The sequence below is a fragment of the Loxodonta africana genome, chromosome 15 (assembly GCF_030014295.1).
Source record: "Loxodonta africana isolate mLoxAfr1 chromosome 15, mLoxAfr1.hap2, whole genome shotgun sequence".
NCBI classification, from domain to species: Eukaryota; Metazoa; Chordata; class Mammalia; order Proboscidea; family Elephantidae; genus Loxodonta; species Loxodonta africana.
Genome location: NC_087356.1, coordinates 54,606,417 through 54,626,009, shown reverse-complemented (window position 1 = coordinate 54,626,009; position 19,593 = coordinate 54,606,417). Strand labels below are relative to the sequence as shown.

General features: G+C 45.8%; 1 protein-coding gene across 7 annotated transcripts in view; it reads left to right on the top strand.

Annotated features, from left to right (window-relative positions):
* ST14 (ST14 transmembrane serine protease matriptase) overlaps positions 1-17,778 on the top strand; it is a 69,505-nt gene extending 51,727 nt beyond the window's left edge. For all 7 annotated transcript variants that reach the window (XM_064268854.1, XM_064268857.1, XM_064268858.1 and 4 more), the window contains 3 exons: positions 15,024-15,298; positions 16,412-16,548; positions 17,083-17,778. In XM_064268854.1, the coding sequence (XP_064124924.1) occupies positions 15,024-15,298; positions 16,412-16,548; positions 17,083-17,244 (574 nt within the window). In that variant the 3' untranslated portion in view covers positions 17,245-17,778. The remainder of the gene's footprint in view (positions 1-15,023; positions 15,299-16,411; positions 16,549-17,082) is intronic.
* The last annotated feature ends 1,815 nt before the right edge of the window (positions 17,779-19,593 follow it).

The following is a 19,593-nucleotide window of genomic DNA, read 5'->3' as shown; positions in this document are numbered from 1 at the left end:
TCTTGCTTGAAACACTTTGCACATAGGTGCCCAGGACATCGTAGCCTCAGATTCATGGGCAGACAAGAGGCTTGGTCAATGAAGGTAGCAGCTAAAGTGACTAAGGCAGGGCCCAGAGCCTGGACGGGTCAGCAGGAGGGGGTGGCACCATCCAGAGTGGGCTATTGTGTCTTAGCTCCCAGCCTAGGTAGGCCCTTGGCCATGGCTGTGAAAGGGTTCTCAGAGGACAGCTTAGTCCTGAAGAAGCAGGGACAGAGGAGGAGCCTTCCAGGAGGTTCCCACACTCGGAGTCCTCCTGCTGGTTGATTCCTACTCTGTGGAGTCATGGTAGTCCAGGCTGCCATGACTGCCCTGTTGAGCGGAGGGAGGAGAGGAGACCTGCGCGTTCTTTGAAGAGAGCTGGGCACACAACGTGCAATGGACATAGGCACAGATGTTGGCATGAGCAGACAACACACAGGGCCAGGCCAGTGGAGCTGGATTGATGGCGGTCAGGCCTTGCTGGCTGTTGAAATGCGACCTCTTCAACCTGAGTCTGTCCTTCCTTGCCTCATTTTGTCACATTCCCCTCCACCCTGTGCAGAGATGACTTATTTTCTTTTGGGGCTGATGGGAGCTTAAGAATTTTTTATAATAAACTTTTATTTTGGAATAATTTTAGGTTTACAAAAGCTGCAAATAGTGTGCAAATCCCGGCCCACTGCTTAGCTGTGTAATCTTGGGGAAGTAACTTAGAATAGTGCACTCAGACCCACGCTTGGTAGGGTCATATTCCCCTCATCTAGTTCCCCTGATGTTAACATGTGTGTTCGTCAGCACTAAGAAGCTAACGCTCGGCCGTTACTATTAACTGAACTCCAGACTTGATTGGGATTTCTCCAGTTTTCACAATGATGTCCTCTTTCTGTTCAGGAGTCACCTAGTGTGCCCCATTGCGTTTTGTGGTCATGTGTCCCCAACCTCCTCTGGCCTGTGACAGCTTCTTAGTCTGGTTTTTCATGATCGTGACAGTCTTGGCTGAGTGTCTTGTAGAATGCCCCCTCATCTGGGTTTGTCAGTTGTTTTTCTCATGATTAGACTGAGCTGCTAGGTTTTTGGAAGGAAGACCACAGAGGTGAAGTGCCCTCCTCACCACGTCTAATCGGTGGGTATCTCAGCCTCCTAGTGCTGCTGTAACGAAAGTACCAGAAGTGAGTGGCTCTAAAGAACAGAAAGTTATTTTCTCACCTCAGTTTTGTCAATTCCTTCCTTGTAAGTAGTTCGAGACATTTCTCGGTTCCCTGGCTTTTAGAGGATCCTCACATGGCGTCTGTCTTCCCCAGCGGCCTCTGTGCGCTGATCCCTGTGTCTATGCCACGCTTTATATACCTCAGAAGTGATTAGGGTTAGGAGCCTCCCTACACTGGCATGACCTCAACTAATTGATTATACTACGTTAGACTGCATTGTGGAACGTGATTACATTACATTAGGTTACATCCACAGGTTATAGCCGTTAGATTTCTGTCATATACTTTGTGTGTGTGTGAAGGGGGGCTGAGTTCAATCCATAACAGTGGATAAATTATGTCAGTATGACTTCTCACTGGTAATGTTAACCATGACCATTGGTTAGGGTAGTGTTTGCCTGCTTTCTCTTCTGTAAAGTTCCTATAAAGTTTCTCCTTCCTATATTCTTTGCACATGAGTCACTAAGTCCAGCCTACGGTCAAGGGAGGAGCAGTTAAACTTCACCTCTGGATGGGAGACTGTCTGCAACCTAAGGAGATATTTGAAATTCTGTGAGGAAGAGTTGTCTCTTCTATCCCTCATCTATTTATTTATTTACTTATGTATATCAGTGTAGATTGATATAATTTATACTTATTTTATAATATTTATGGTTGATTTTATACTTTGGGTTGTAATTCAATATTGCATTATGTACTTTGTTGTTCAAAATTGTACCAGATTTGGCCTTTGGGGGGTCTTCCAGGTTGGCTCCAGTGTTTCTTTGATATGCCCCAAGCTTTTGTCTTTTGAGCCACTACAGGGTGCTCCAGGCTCATCTTGTTTTTCCTGCCGCAGCTGTAGGACCAGGCATTTCTCCAAGAAGCACTTTTGTCAGAGCGGTATTTAGAAATCAAGATCTGAGTGCTTGTTGTGCTCATTGTTACTGCACACAGTATGTATGCATACTTTCTTAAGAACTCACCCTTGACATCAGCACAGCTGGACCAAACCAAAGCTAAGAAGTTTCCTGAATACAACCAAATACTTAGAGGGACAGAGTAGCAGGGGCGAGGGTCTGGGGACTATGGTTTAGGGGATACCTAGGTCAATTGGCATAACAAAGTGTATTAAGAAAACATTCTGCATCCCACTTTGGTGAGTGGTGCCTGGGGTCTTAAAAGCTAGCAAGCGGCCATCTAAGATACATCAATTGGTCTTAACCCTCCTGGAGCAAAGGAGAATGAAGAACACCAAAGACATAACGAAAAATGAGCCCAGGAGACAGAAAGGGCCACATAAACCATCAGCCTGAGACCAGAAGAATTAGATGGTGCCTGGCTGCCACCAATGACTGCCCTGACAGGAAACACAACAGAGAATCCCCGATGGAGCAGGAGAAAAGTGGGATGCAGACCTCAAATCCTAGTAAAAAGACCAGACTTAATAGTCTGACAGAGAATGGAGGGACCCCAGAGGTCATGGCCCCCAGACTCTCTGTTAGCCTAAAACTAAAACCATTCCCAAAGCCAACTCTTCAAAGATTAGACTGGAATATAAGACATAAAATGATACTGGTGAGGAATAAGCTTCTTAGCTCAAGTACACATATGAGACTATGTGGGTAGCTCCTGTCTGGAAGTGAGATAAGAAGGCAAAGGGGGACAGGACCTGGTAGAATGGACACAGGAAACACAGGGTTGAGAGGAGGAGTGTGCTGTCACATTATAGGGAGAGCAACTAAGGTCACATAACAATGTGTGTATAAGTTTTTATATGAGAAACTGACTTGAATTGTAAACTTTCACTTAAAGCATAATAAAAAAAGAAAAAAGAATTCACCCTTGTGCCTGCCTTTACTTCCTCTTCTGCCGATTGTCTGTCGTATTTCTGCCAGTTAATATTACGTTCATCATCCCTTGTCATCATGCACAGTAGGGAGATAAACATGACCAAGATTTGGTGCCCACCCTTCACCGACCTCACCGGGTTGGAGGACAGGATGTGTTCACACACACACAATGGCATACAGATTAGCTAGGGCACAGTGTACATATTGTTTTGTGACATTGGTTGCCAACCCCATGACATGTCAACACTCTCCCCTTCTGGACCTCAGGCTCCTCATTTCCATTTGTCGTTTACTGTCCCCTCCTGGCTTCTTCTTGTCTTTGTCCCTGGGCTGGTGTGTCTATTTAGTCTCATATAAATGGTGGAACTTTGTATGTTATCGTTTGTTTTATAGGCCTGTCTAATCTTTGGCTAAAGGGTAGACATCAAGAGTGACTTCAGTACTGAGTTAAAAGGGTGTCTGGGGGCTATACGCTCGGGGCTGCTTGAATGTCTTCTTTGTGAAGTACTGGTTCATATCCTTTGCCTATTTTTTTAATTGGATTATTTGTCTTTTTGTTGTTGAGATGTTGAAAAGTGTTTTGTAAATTTTAGAGATTAGACCCTTGTCCAATGTGTTGTAGCCAAATTTTTTTTCCCCAGTCTGTAGGCTCTGTTTTTACTCTTTTGGTGAAGTCTTTTGAGGAACATGTTTAATTTTTAGGCTCTCCCAGTTATCTAGTTTCTCGTCTGATGTTTGTGCATTGTTAGTTATGGTTTGTATACTATTTATGCTATGTATTAGGGCCCCTAGCATTGTCCTTACTTTTTCTCCCATGATCTTTATCATTTTACGTTTTATATTTAGGTCTTTGATCCATTTTGAGTTAATTTTTGTTTATGGTGTGAGGTATGCTTGGATCTTGTTTCATTTTTTTACAGATGGACATCCAGTTATGCCAACACCATTTCTTAAAGAGACTGTCTTTTCCCCATTTAATGACTTTGGCCTTTTGCCAAATATCAGCTGCTCAAAGATGTATGGATTTACACGTGGGTTCTCAATTCTGTTCCATTGGTCTATGTGTCTGTTGTTGTACCAGTACCAGACTGTTTTGACTACTGTGGCGGTATAATAGGATCTAAGAATTTTTTAAGATCAGATAGTGTGAGGCCTCCCACTTTCACCTCCCACTTTCTTCTTCTTCAGTAGTGCTTTACTTATCTGGGGTCTGTTTTTTTTTTTTTTCTTCTTCTGAATTTTATTTTTATTTTGTTGTTGAGAACAAAACAACAGTTTCTACATGTACAATTTAGTGACATTGATTACATTCTTCGAGTTGTGCAACCATTCCCACCCTTCTTTTCTGAGTTGTTCCTTCCTCATTAACATAAATTCACTGTCCCTAAGGTTCCTATCTAGTCTTTTGAGTTGCTGATGTCAATTTATCCCATACAGATAGTTCTTAAAAGAGCATAATGCTCAAAGCAGACATTTTTCACTAGTTAAGCTAAACTATTGTTCAGTTTTAGGATGACTTCAGGGACATTTTTGGTTTAAGGTTTAAAGATTATCCCAGGGCAACAGTTTGAGGGGCTCATCCACCCTCCATGGCTCCAGAAAGTCTAGAGTCCATGAGAATTTTTTTCTTTTTTAACATAGTTGTTTAGGTGAAAGTTCACAGAGCATATTAGTGTCCTATTCAACAGTGTATACACAGCTTGTTTCATGACATTGATTGCAGCCCCCTGAATGTGTCAGCACTCTCCGCCCTTCTTCTCTAGGTTCCCCGTGTCCATTGCCCAGTTTTCCTGTCCCTACTGTCCTTCTGAACTTTGCTTTTGGGGCAGATGCCACCCTTTAGGTCTTATAGAGTAGATTGTTCTGAGGTATACATTCCTCACTGGTTTTATTGTTCATTTTATAGGCCTATTGTACGGCTATAATGTGATCTCTGGGAGTGATCTCAGTTCCAAGTTTGAAGGGTGTGTAAGCGCCATAGTCTTGGGGGTTCCACCAGTCTCTATCAGACCAGTAAATCTGATCTTATTTATGAGTTTGAATTATGTTCCACATTTCTCTTCATCTCATGTCCATGACCTACTATTGTGGTCCCAGTCAGAGTGGTTGGTAGTGGTAGCTGGGCACGATCTAGTTCTTCTGGTCTCAGGCTAGTGGAGGCTGTGGTTCATGTGGTCCGCAGTCCTTTGGACTAATTGTTTCCTTAAGTCTTTGGTTTTCTTCACTCTTCTTTGTTCCTGACAAGAAGAGACCACTAGTTATATCTTAGATGGCTGCTTGCAAGCTTTTTAAAAAATATTTTATTGTGTTTTTGGTGAAAGTTTACAGAGGAAATTATAGGTTCTCATTTAACGATTTCTATACATATTGTTCAGTCACATTGGTTATGCTCTTCACAATATGTCAGCATTCTCGTTTCCATTTTGGTTGTTATTTTCCATTAATCTAGCTTCCCTGTCCCCCCAGCCTTCTCATCTTTGGTCTAGGGTAAATGATTACCATTTAGTTTCATTTAGATGATTATATTGAGAAACACAATACTCATGGGTGATATTATTTATTTTATGGGCCAGTCTGTCATTTGGTTGAAAGGTGACTTCTGGGAGTGGTTTGATTCCAAGTTTAAAGAATATTTCAGAGCAATAGTCTCAGAGGTTCACCTAGCCTCTACTGGTCCAGTAAGTCTGACCTTTTTTTTTTTATATAAAATAATTCTTATTGTGCTTTAAGTGAAAGTTTACAAATCAAGTCAGTCTGTCGCATGTAAGCTTATATACACCTTACTCCATACTCCCACTTACTCTCCCCATAATGAGTCAGCCCGCTCCCTCCTTCCAGTCACTCCTTTTTTTTTTTTTTTAAAGGAATTTGTGTGTTAATTTACGTTTTTCTTCTATCTATCTAGGACCATCTATTGGGTCCCTGGTCTGGATGGTCAGTAGTGATAGCTAGGCACCATCTTGTTCTTCTGGTCTCATGGTAGGTGATGTCGTTCCTGTAGATTACTGGTTCTGTAGACTAGTTTCTTTTTTGAGTTGTTGGTTTCCTTCTTTCTCTTTAACTTCGGATGAGTAGATGACCACTTGCAAGCTTTTAGGACCCCAGACATTACTTAGCAAACTAGGATATAGAACATTGTCTTTATGGACTATATTATGCCAGTTGACTGAGAGGCCTTACAAGACTATAGTCCTAAGCCCTCAAATCTGTTAGACCAATCCCATGAAGTGTTTGGTTGTGTCTAGGACGTATCCGTAGCTATGCCCCCATGTGCTTTATTTTATACTTGAAAATATATGCAGCACACATAAACTTGTATACACATATGCCGGCAGTTATTCACATATGCCTTCCTATACATATTTATGCATACTTATATATCTGTGTAACCAAACACATATTTTTTAGTTATTACTGTTGCAAACTTGTATATCCCTCAATGAATTTTTAAAAATTTTTATTATGCTTTTAGTGAAAGTTTATAAATCAAGTCAGTCTCTCACATAAAAACTTATATACACCTTGCTACATACTTCCAACTGCGCTCCCCCAATGAGACAACCCAGTCCCTCCCTCTACTCTCTCTTTTCATGTCCATTTCGCCAGCTTCTAACCCCTTCTACCCTCTCATCTCCCCTCCAGGGAGGAGATGCCAATATAGTCTCAAGTGTCCACCTGATCCAGGAAGCTCACTCCTCACCATCATCCCTCCCCAACCCATTGTCCAGTCCAATCCCTGTCTGAAGAGTTGGCTTTGGGAATGGTTCCTGTCCTGGGCCAATAGAAAGTCTGGGGGCCATGACCACCAGGGTCCTTCTGGTCTCAGTCAGACCATTAAGTCTGGTCTTTTTATGAGAATTTGGGGTCTACATCCCACTGCTCTCCTGCTCCCTCAGGGGTTCTCTGTTGTGTTCCCTGTCAGGGCAGTCATCGGTTGTAGCTGGGCACCATCTAGCTCTTCTGGTCTCAGAATGATGTAGTCTCTGGTTTATGTGGCCCTTTCTGTCTCTTGGGCTCATAATTACCTTGTGTCCTTGGTGTTCTTCCCTCTCCTTTGCTCAAGGTGGGTTGAGACCAATTGCTGCATCTTAGATGGCCAGTTGCTAGTGTTTAAGACCCCAGACACCTCTCTCCAAGGTGGGATGCAATATGTTTTCTTAATAGATTTTATTATTCCAATTGACTTAGATGTCCCCTGAAACCATGGTCCCCAAACCCCCGCCCCTGCTATGCTGGTCTTTGAAGCATTCAGTTTATTCCGGAAACTTCTTTGCTTTTGGTTTAGTCCAGTTGTGCTGACCTCACCTGTATTGTGTGTTGTCTTTCCCTTCACCTAAAGTAGTTCTTATCTACTATCTAATTAGTGTCAATGAATTATTTTTAATAAATTTCCGGATAAATTGTTCATTGACATTAGTTACATTTATCACAATTCGTCAGCATTCTCTTTAATTGTGTCTATACCCTTCTCATTAACAACCTGCATTATGCAGATGACACAACCTTCCTTGCTGAAAAAGTGAAGAGGACTTGAAGCATTTACTAATGAAGATCAAAGACCACAGCCTTCAGTATGGGTTATACCTTAACATAAAGAAAACAAAAATCCTCACAACTGGACCGATGAGCAACATCATGAAAAATGGAGAGAAGATTGAGGTTGTCAAGGATTTCATTTTACTTGGATCCACAATTAACGCCCATTGAAGCAGCAGTCAAGAAATCAAAAGACTCATTGCACTGGGCAAATTGGCTGCAAAAAAACCTCCTTAAAGTATTCAAAAGCAAAGATGTCACCTTGAAGACTAAGATGTGCCTACTGCAAGCCATGGTGTTTTCAGTCGCATATGAATGTGGAAGCTGGATGATGAATAAGGAAGACCAAAGAAGAATTGACGCCTTTGAATTGTGTTGGGGAAGAATATTGAATATACCATGGACTGCCTAAAGAACGAACAAATCTGTCTTGGAAGAAGTACAACCAGAATGCTCCTTAGAGGCAAGGATGGCGGGACTGTGTCTTACATACTTTGGACATGTTGTCAGGAGGGATCAGTCCCTGGAGAAGGACATCATGCTTGGCAGAGTGGAGGGTCAGCAGAAAAGAGGAAGACCCTCAACGAGGTGGATTGACACAGTGGCTGCAACAATGAGCTCAAGCATAACAAAGATTGTAAGGATGGCGCAGGACCGGGCAGTGTTTCGTTCTGTTGTGCGTCGCGTCACTATGAGTCGGAACTGACTCGATGGCACCTAACAACAACAACAATACTCATTGGCGGTCACCAGGGAGAAGGGGGGAGGGATAAGTACACGTTAGAACTTAGAGACTTATTACTTTTAGTGATGGGAGTGTGGAAATAGCGAGCATAGCACAGTCACAGTAAAGATCAGTGTGCGCACAAATGGAAGGGTATGTTGTTAGGTGCCGTCAAGTCAGTGCCAACTCATAGCGACCCTACATACAACAGAAAGAAACACTGCCTGGTCCTGTGCCATCCTCACATCATTGCTGTGCTTAAGCCCATTGTTGCAGCCACTGTGTCAATCCATTTCACTGAGGGTCTTCCACTCTTTTGCTGACCCATTATTTTGCCAAGCATGATGTCCTTGACAACTTCAATCTTTTCTCCGTTTATCATGATGTTGCACATTGGTCCAGTTGTGAGGATTTTTGTTTTCTTTATGTTGAGGTGTAATCCATACTGAAGGCTGTGGTCGTTGATCTTCATTAGTAAGTGCTTCAAGTCCTCTTCACTTTCAGCAAGGAAGATTGTGTCATCTGCATAACGCAGGTTGTTAATGAGTCTTCCTCCAATCCTGATGCCCTGTTCTTCTTCATATAGTCCAGCTTCTCGTATTATTTGTTCAGCATAAAGATTAAATAGGTATGGTGAAAGAATACAACCCTGACGCACACCTTTCCTGACTTTAAACCAATCAGCATCCCCTTGTTCTGTCCAAAAAACTGCCTCTTGATCTATGTAAAGTTTCCTCACGAGCACAATTAAGTGTTCTGGAATTCCCATTCTTCGCAGTGTTATCCATAGTTTGTTATGATCCACACAGTTGAATGCCTTTGCATAGTCAATAAAACACAGGTAAACACCCTTCTGGTATTCTCTGCTTTCAGCCAGGATCCATATGACATCAGCAATGATATCCCTGGTTCCACGTCCTCTGCTGTCACGTTTCTGTCAGTTTGTCGTACTGTGGGGGCTTGTGTGTTGCTGTGATGTTGGAAGCTATGCCACCGGTATTCAGATACCAGCAGGGTCACCCATGGAGGACAGGTTTCAGCTGAGCTTCCAGACTAAGACAGACTAGGAAGAAGGACCCGGCGGTCTTCTGAAAAGCATTAGCCAGTGACAACCTTATGAATAGCAGCAGAACACTGTCTGAATGAGTATTGGTCTGTCTATATTTATCTATTCCATTGGCATGCTTTTAAGACCCCAGTCACTACTCACTAAGGTAGGATGTAGAACATTGTATGAATTATGATATGCCAACTGGAGTCCATGAGAATTTGAGATTCTGTTCTGTATTTCTCCCCATTTGACCAGGCTTCTTCTGTGGAATCTTTGATCAAAACAGGGCTTCAAACTGGTCAATCATGGCTGAGGAAGCGACACCAGAACAGACCTGAATTTTTAAAATTTGGGTGAACTGGAGAGATAAACGAAATGGGAAAAAATACAGGTTGCAGCCCAGGTAGAAGCTTAATCTCCCTCTTAGGGCAGCGTACATGTTGCATAGCAACCAAATATCTTGCCCAAAAAGTGGGAAACAGTGGAGCTCATCTCAAAGATGGTGGTTGACCATGCCACTTTGAACGTGGGTTGCTCTCCACAGTTTCACCGATAATCCAGTCTCCCATGTCAGACTTCTGAAAGGGCTCAATATACCTTTTCTGAGTCTCCCATTCCAGGGCTTCGACCTATAATGTTTTCAGTTCCAGTTATCATTCCTGTTCTCCCCAGTTTTTAAAATTTGGGTCTCTTCCGGTTTCACTTCATCGGCTATTACTGAACTGTTTCAAACAGGTTCAAAGCCCTGGGTCAAAATGTTCAGTGATGGTAGTCTGGCACCACCCAGTTCTTCTTGTCTTATGGCAAAGGAGGCAGTTGTCCATGAAGGCAGTTAGCCACACATTCCATATTGTCCTCCTATTCCTGACTCTCTTCTTCCTCTGTTGCTCCAGGTGTAGACTGAATTTTGAAATATGACAGGGTATTTGTCAAATGGACAGGTGGGTCAGACCTTCTCTAGAAAGAGCATGTGAGCAAAAATAGGGAGGTGTGAGGTGATGCAGGAGCCTGGGATTCAGTTACTTTGATCACATTCTGAGTCAACAAGTGCTTTTAAGGGCTTTACCAAGAGGGGTTATGATATTAGCCTAAGCTGCCTGAATTCAAATCCTGGCCCACTGTTTATTAGCTTCGTCTGTCTGTGCCTGATTCCTCATCTTAAAATGGGCAGCTCCACCCTGAAGGACTGTTTGGAGGCTAAAATGATATAATATGTCAGCACTTAGAATAGTGCTTGGTACATTCTCAGCCTTCTCTGAATGTTAGCTATTACTAACTGCACTCTCCCAACCATCCTAGTTGATGTGGAGGGACGGGGGTAACAATGGCTGTGTCTTCACAACTGGTCCCCCAACATCCTAGTCAATGGGGAGGGGCAGCAGTAACAATGATTGCATCTTCACAACTGGTCTGTCTGTTACTTGTAGACATTCACACCTTGAAGAGCCAGAGACAAAATCTGCTATGTAATTGGATACTGTCCTAGGCTGAATAATGCTGACTTTGGGAAAAAGATCCCTGGGGCAAGGATGGTAGGAAGGTCTTCTGGAGGGGAGGGTCTTGGGTGAGGTTGCTGGATGAGTGGGGCTTAGCTTTGGGGAGGAGGTGAAAGTCTCCAGGTTCAGGGAATAGCCCAAGCAAAGGGATGTCTGTATTAGTGCTGGGGACAGAGGGGAGGTGGAACCACAGGGGGACTGGAACAACTCTCCTAGCTCCCCCATCCCATCTTATCCTTTCCATCGCCACGTCCTTACTTCCTAAATATTCCTGAATATCTCTACTCTTTTTCACTCACATTGCTGTTGGCAGCAGCCCCTCTGGATGATCTGGAGAGATGGCTGGCTGGCTGGGTATGGGGATGACTGGGAGAAAAAGTCAAAGGACAGAGAATGCCTGGATAGGGAGGTAAGGCCTCACCTACGAGGTCTTGAGAATCATTTTAGGCTATTGAATAAGAAGGAGAGGTCTCACAAAAGCAGTTTTTAGGAAATTGTATCTGACAGCAACAGATTAGAGTAAAGAGAGGCCAGAGGCAAAAAGATCAGTTTGGAGGCTATGGCTCTGGTCAAAGCAGGACTTTCTAGGGAGGTGGCAGCAAGGGTGAGAGGAGGGGATGGATACAAGAGGCAGCCAAGGGCAAACGAGCAGGACGAATGGAGCAATGGGAAGAGACAGTTGGCAGGATTCTTCTGTTCAACACCTGAGGGAAAGAGAGAAGGGTGCTGTGGCTAAAGATGCCATACCCCGCCATGTCAGTAGCCTCCTGACTTTCCTCAGAGGTCAAAAATGGCACATATTAATTTGTTGTACAGAGAAAATAAAGCAGCTTTTATTTTTTTTGTCATACAAATTTTCTATTTAAATTTTTTTCCCCAATGTACACTATTTTTGAAAAAATTTCAAACCTACAAAAGAGTCAGAAGTACAGAAAAAAAAAAAAAAGACAAGTACAATGAGCACCCATTTACGCTTTCTCCACCTTCATTGATTGTTACCTTTGGCCATATTTGCAGTAATTTCTGTCTTCACACGTATACATGCATCTTTCTGACCCATTTCTGAGTCTTCTCCCCTGAGTACGTCAGCCTGTATCTCCCAAGGGCAAGGATGGTCTCCTGGGTAACCACATTTAGTCATCACGTTCAGAAGCTGTAGCATTGATACAATACTGTCCATATCTCCCGTTTGCCACCATAGTGTGTGTCAGAGGTTTTTTAATTTTAATCTGGAATCTAGCCAAAGATTTGTATTTAGTCATTCATTAGGTCTCTCTAGCCTTCTTTTTGGAGCCCTGGTAGCATATTGGTTAAGAGCGTGGCTGCTAACCACAAGGCTGGCAGTTCTCAAATCTACCAGCTGCTCTTTGGAAACCCTATGGGGCAGTTCTGCTCTGTCCTAGAGGGTGGCCATGAGTTGGAATTGACTCAATGGCCATAGGTTTGGTTTGGTTGTTTAGCCTTCTTTTTGTGTCTCTTTAATCTAGCACAGTTCTCCCAAGCCTTTTAGTTTTTGGTGTCTCATGGCATCGATATTTTTTGAGAAGCTCAGGTCAGTTATTTTGCAGACTCCCTGTGTGGATTTTTCTGTTTGTTTCCTCGTGATCAGGTCCATGTTAAACATTGTTGTCAGGAAACAATACATGGATGATGTGCCCTTCCCGGTGCATCACATCAGGAGCCACGTGCTGTCCCGCGAGTGGGGATGGTCACTTGGTTCAGGTGGTGAGCATCAGGCTTCTCCATTACAAGGGCATGTTTTTCCCTTTGTAATGACTCTTGGGTGATACTTCAAAACACTGACTATCCTGTTCCCATTTTGCCCAAGGGTTTTACCATTTGATGATGATTTTTGCATGTATTGATCATTGCCATAAAAAAAAAAAAAACCATAGAAGGGACAAAATGATAATTTCTTACTTTATCCTTTCTTCTGTATTTATTAGCTGATATTTTTCTTTAAAGAATAGCTTTCTTTCACTCTTTGTAAATTATTTTGAAATTTTTTAGACTCAGATGAACTCATGATGCCCTTTTTAAATTATTCAGTGTGTATAATGATAATTTTATCCTGTTATTTATTTTGATGTTTAAATTATTCTGAATTTGACCAGTGAAAGCCTTTTGTCTCCTTTTGATGAACAGTGACTCCTCGGGTTATGAACATCCAACTTATGGGCAACTCGATTTATGGAAAAAGTTTTATACAACTTGCCTTTTGATGTTACGTAAATTTGCCCACACTTTGAAATGTCTGGACCAACCCCTACACTCAACAAATTCGTCATCACAGCCACCTTTACTTGCTGCATGTTCAGCCTTTAAATCATTGAAAGGGCTTGGAACCTTTTCTTGCACTAACCAAAAACCCTGATGCTGACTCATAGTAGACCCTAAAGGACAGAGTGGAACTGCCCCACAGGGTTTCCAAGGAGCAGCTGGTGGATTTGAACTGCCAACTTTTTGGTTAGCAGCTGTACCTCTTAACCACTGCGCCACTAGGGCTCCATTCCTGTACTAAAATAAGGCTAAATCGGAGCTGTATGCACCTGCTCCAACTTCCCTACAAATTTGACTTAAACACACACTTAGGAATGGGTCTCGTTCATGACCCGGGGGCTGCTTGTGTTCCCATCAGTTTTTGAATGCTCAGTCTCGCAAAACAAAATATTCCAGCATCCATTTATGCTTTCCCTGCCCCAGCCCTGGAGTCAGCCCCTCCTCTAGGGAGTCTGGTACTTGTTAGTGGAGAAGGAGGCTTAGAAACCCACACCTGGATGCTCCCCGGGGGTGCCATTGCCCTTGGCCTTTTCTTTTTCAAAATCGTGAGGGTTTTTGTTTTCTTCATCCCTCAACAAATTTAATTTATTCTGCTCTTCAGTTTTTTTCTTTTCTGTCTCTTTTTTTAATTGTGGTAAATGTATATGTAACAAAACATTTACCATTTCGACATGCTAGGCATGAGCAGTTCAGTGGCGTTAATTGCATTCACCATGTTGTGCAACCATGACCACTGTTTCCAGATTTTTCCATCACCCTTCACAGAAGCTCAGTGGCCTCTCAGCAATGAGTCCCTCTTTCTCCCACCCACTACTAATAAACTTTGATAATTTTTTTCTGATAACTCTAATTCCAACCTACCAGCACAGGGTTCTTCCTGTCCCGCTGCCCGCCTCCCCACCCCCTCGCCATATCTGTATCTCCCTTTTGCAATTAATTACTAACTGAAAGGTTGGTGGTTTGAACCCACCCAACAGTGCTGCAGGGAAAAGGCCTGGCAATATGATTCAGTTACGATTACAGCCACGAAAACTCTTTGGAGCAGTTCTACTCTTAACCACATGGGACAAATTGAGTTGAAATTGACAGGACAGCAATGGGTTTGGTTTTGTTTTGACTTTTTCCTGCACTGAAAATGGCTCCCAAAAACATCAGTATATTTATTCATTTGCTCAGTCCTCAGTGTACGATAGAGTTTCAGAATTGCCAGAGCTACTCCGCTACCGGAGCCCTGGTGGCACAGTAATTAAGAGCTCGGCTGCTAACCAAAAGGTCAGCAGTTCAAATCCACCAGCCAGTCCTTGGAAATCCTGTGGGGCAGTTCTACTCTGTCCTATAGGGTCACTATGAGTTGGAACCGACTCGATGGCACCTAACAACGACTCCACTACCAACAACAATCCCAGTGGATAAAGTTCAATATGTTTTTTCCAGTTTGTTTTGCTCTTAGAATATATTCTGTTGGTAAAAAATTATTAATGTTTTTATTCTTCCTTCTGGGAAGTTAGATTCATAAACTATATATATATATATGTAACTGATAAAAAATGTACTAAAAGAGTTAAAAACAAAAAAAGAGGTTAAGTGCCATAACAGGAGGCACTCAGTAAAGCACATAGTTTAGGGTTAAGGCCAAGAGTTGTACTCAGCTGTTTTCCTCTCCTGGGAAATTGCTGTGTCTCTGGTAGGAAGTCCCCTTTCGTCCTTCCCCCTGCGCCCCCCATGTTCCTGCCCACACAGATCCATACGTGAACCTGCCGTCTGGGTGCCAGTGCCCTGAGCTGAAGAACAGCTGGGTAAAGGCACATTCCCCGGCCCCACCACACTGTGCTGCCTGTCCCGACCTCGCTCTCTCCCCCTGCTGGCCCTTCCCAGGTATTCAGACCCCACCTTGTGGACTGCCTTCCTGGGCTTGCATGACCAGAGCAAGCGCAGAGCCCCTGGGGTGCAGGAGCACAAGCTGAAGCGCATCATCCGCCACCCCAACTTCAATGACTATACCTACGACTACGACCTGGCCCTGCTGGAGCTGGAGCAGCCGGCCGAGTACAGCAGTTTGGTGCGGCCCATCTGCCTGCCTGACGCCACCCATGTCTTCCCTGCGGGCAAGGCCATCTGGGTCACAGGCTGGGGGCACACCCAGGAGGGAGGTGAGTGCTGGGCCAGATCCAGGAACTCCTCCTCTGGGCTACGTTGCTGCTGGGTTCCCAGCCTCTTGGGTGTACGGACCCTTTGTCTGCAGTGATCCCACAGGCTGTGTGGGTGGTTTGTCTTTGTTGCCTCATTTCCCTCTCCCTGGTAGGATGAGGCCATCCCAGGGTCAAGTGGAAGCTTCAAGGTAAAGGAGTGTGAGGTTGGAGGCAGGACTCTAGATTCAAGGCCTGTCTGTGCTTAACTGAATGACGCAGGGCAAGTTGCTTAAAACTCTCTGAGCCTGTTTTCTTAGCCTGTAATATAAAGATGATGGCACCTTCCTGAAGAGTGGTGAACGGATGTAAAAAACGAACATGAAAGGCCTAGGAGCTGTGCCGGCTATCAGCAGGGTCTGGGAAACCCAGCCTCCACTGCCTCCTGACCTGTCTCCCCCTTTGAAGGGAGGCAGGCCATTAGCTGGTAAATTCTATACTGTATTTAAATCTTAAGTTATAAAATTAGTATAACACTTGGCTGAAAATTTAAGAGTGTAGAGAGGAGAAAGGAGAATAACCTGATATATGAGACTTGGTGGCACAGCGGTTAAGAGCTCTGCTGCTAACCAAAAGGTCAGTGGTTCGAACCCACCAGCTATTCCACAGGAGAAAGATGTGGCAGTTGGCTTCCATAAAGATTACAGCTTTGGAAACCGTATGGGGCTGTTCTGCTCTGTCCTATGGGATCGCAATGAGTCGGGATGGACTGGAGGGCAGTGGGTTTGGTTTTTTTTTTGTTTGTTTGGATGACCCTACCGCCCAGCCATAATCACTGCGGGCATTCTGTGATCTTTTTTCTAGCCTTTCTGTTTCTTATTTTTTCACACGCCATAGTGTGTGTTGACACTCATGTCACTTGGCAGATCACCACCATGCCTGGGGGTTACCACAGGTGGCTGAGTGCTAGCCCATGGAGGGGATGTGGCCTCATCTCCGCCTCAGGCATTTGGGGCGCTTCCAGTGTTTTGCTATTAAAATTGCTATTGTGGGGAGCATCTTGAAGAAAGTTTTCCCCCACGTAGTATTGCTTCCTTGGGGTGAGATTCCCGGGTCACCCTGCCCCTAACTCCCCAGGTTCTGCTGCGGTGATCCTGCAGAAGGGTGAGATCCGAGTCATCAACCAGACCACCTGCGAGAAGCTGTTGCCGCAGCAGCTCACTGCCCGCATGATGTGTGTGGGCTACCTCAGTGGGGGCGTGGACTCCTGCCAGGTGGGCGGGACCCCAGCAGACACAGGATAGGCAGAGGGAGGGTGGGCGGGGGCGCAATGGTAGGAGGAAGACCAGAGGAAGGGCCGCACTGGGTGGGAGGGTGGACAGGGCGTCTCTCCACTGTGGGAGGACAGTGTCAGCAGAGCCCTCACAGGGTGGAGAGCAGGCGCACTGAGCCCTCACAGGGTGGAGAGCAGGCGGGGCCTCCACCTGTGGAAAGATGGTCGGGGCGGAGCCTCGAGGAGTTAGAGGGTAGGCCGGGCCTCTACTTATGGGAGGACAGTGGGGGAGGAGCCCCCACAGAGTGGGATGGTAGGCGGGGCCTCCACCAGTGGGCGGATCATCGGGGGTGGAGCCTTCACAGGGTGGAGGTGGGCAGGGCCTCCACCTGTGGGAGTACAGTGGGGGAGGAGCCCCATGGGGTGGGAGAACAGCCAGGGGCTGGGCCCAGTGGCTTGTGGGGAAAACCTGGGCTGATGGGACCCCGGAGTGGGCGAGCGGGGTACTCATACAGAATGGCTGGTTCCCTCTCAGGGCGACTCCGGGGGCCCCTTGTCCAGTGTGGAGGCCGATGGTCGCATCTTCCAAGCCGGAGTGGTGAGCTGGGGCGAAGGCTGTGCCAGGAGGGACAAGCCCGGCGTGTACACCAGGCTCTCGATGTTTCGGGACTGGATAAAAGAGCAGACTGGGGTGTAACAGCCAGTCCATGGACCACCCCAGCATGCAGACCCACAGACTGAGGACAGTGGCTGGCCTGCGTACTCCTCAGACCCTCCAGGGCTGAGACTATGAACTGAACCCCCAGGACTTAGGTGGTGAACCCCCAGATGGTGAATCCTCAGATGATGAACACTAAGATGATGAACCTTTGGAGGTGAACCCTCAGATGGCAAACCCCCAGATGGCGAACCCCCAGATGGTGAACTCTCAGATGGTAAACCCTGAGATGGTGAACACTCAGATGGCGAACCATTAGGTGAACCCTTAGATGAACCTCCAGATGGTGAACCCTCAGATGGTGAACCCCCAGATGGTGAACTCGCCCGAGGCCCTCTGCCTCCCTAGGCCTCCACGTGGGGCTGAGGGGTGGGAGGAGGAGCACCATGGCAGTGGTTGGAAGACAAGGCCCCAAGCCGGCCACTCGCTCCCCTGGAGATCCACTGCTTTTGTCTCTGAGAAACAGCTGTACCTTTGCCTCTATGGCCTCTTTGGGGCAGGGGGAGGGGGGTGGCGGGAGGGCTGCAGGCTCTGGGCCATGGGGTCCAGGGTCATATACTTCAGAAGACCCAGACCAGAGGACCCTGGAAAATGGACAGTGTTGACTGGAATGACTTTACAAACTCCTGGGATGGGTCCAGTGTGTGTGGTTGTGTGTATGAGTAAAAAACATTTCTTTTTAGGTTAATTTTTTTTTCTTACTGGAGTCAATGGGCTCTCCCTTCTCCCAGCCCCAGCTGCAAGAAACCTGGGTTAAATTCCCCTAAGCACAGACCTTGGAGTCAGGCTGAGCGTGGGTGGCCAGAGTGCCTATTCTCCAGGCCAACCAGAGCTGTGTGTCTGCTCTTATCGGTGGCATCTGAGACCTGCCCTAACAGGAGGGGCCCATGGTGGGGAGGGGGCACAGCAGTTGCCCAGGCCTGGGTCTGGCCCAGCAGGTAGGCGCTTGGCCACAAGATGAGCAGCAGCCTGGTTTTCCACTAAAGGAGGTGCGATCACATGAACAGCACGTGTGTATGGACTGGTGGGTGCGGCACAGATTCTCTGTCTCTACTTAGGGTGGCTTAAGGGGACAGTGTCAAGAAGTTGGGAAGGGGTTAGGAAGCTCTTATCCTGGGGCTTTGAAGTAGCCTTTTGGAAGACATGGAAGCCTCCTGTATGCCAAACCTTGTAATAGGAGCTGGGACTGGGGAGAGAAGTGGACCTCGGAGGAGAAAACAAGTTGTTCTTGTTGTGAGGGCAGGCCAGCACTGTCCTCAGCCTGTTTGTCCTGTGTCTCAGGGTCTAGCTCGAGCTCACAGGAGTTGCTAAGACATATTTGTTACCTGAAAGGTCTTTGCTCTCCATGAGTTACGGAAAAAAAAAAAAAAAAGGGAGGAAAGAGTCTACTTGGCACAATCTGGGGAGACTTCTTGGAGGAGGTAGGGTTTCAGCTGCCTCTTAATTTTTCCTGAATGTTTTACCCTTTGAGGGAGAGAGAAGTGCTATCCTGACAGCTATGCAGTCACCTGTGTTAGATTTTCCTCTTGCCTTCAGGGCCCAGGATAAAGGGAAAGAATATCTGTTCTTAGCAACGTGTGGGAAGTAAGAAGAATAAAGATGCCATCGAAAGACTCCTGGGCATATTGTAAGTTGTTGTAAATGCCACTCCTTTCTGCCCCTGATGTGGCCCCCCTTTCCTGATGGTTCCGACAGAGGGTCCCAGTGTCAGTGCTGAACAAGAGGCTGCATTAAATGGAGAAGTGCCATGTGACATGTGGGGTCTGGTTACTACGTCAGCCAGGGCTTGTCTGGTCATGGATGTGGCTGCCCTCAGTGTGGCTCAGGGACCCAGTCTGTGCCCACCCCAATGTGCCACTCCTGCCATGGGCTGACACCCCCCCTCTAGGACAGACAGGCAGGCAGGGCCTCAGAAGATGTTCACCGTAGTAAGAGCCTTTTCCCTGAAAGCCTGGAGCCCCTCTGCAGCTATGTCCGAGGCTGCTGTGTCAGATCAGACTCATTTTCCACCTGGGGAGCCTGTTAAAGTACAGGTGCCTGGTCCTCCAGGGCCACTGCACCCACCTATTCCAGGAGTCTGAGTGGTAGGTCTGGGATGGCTACTAGGCATCGTTTATGACAGTGTCTTAGGGTGGGTTCTCTAGAGAAGTAAAACCAGTGAAGTGTATAAACATATAGATAAAAACCAAAAACCTGTTCCTGTCAAGTTGATTCCGACTCACAGCGACCCTATGAGACAGAGTAGAACTGCCCCATAGGGCTTCCAAGGAGCAGCTGATGGGTTCAAACTGCCGACTTTTTGGTTAGCAACCAAACTCTTAACCATTC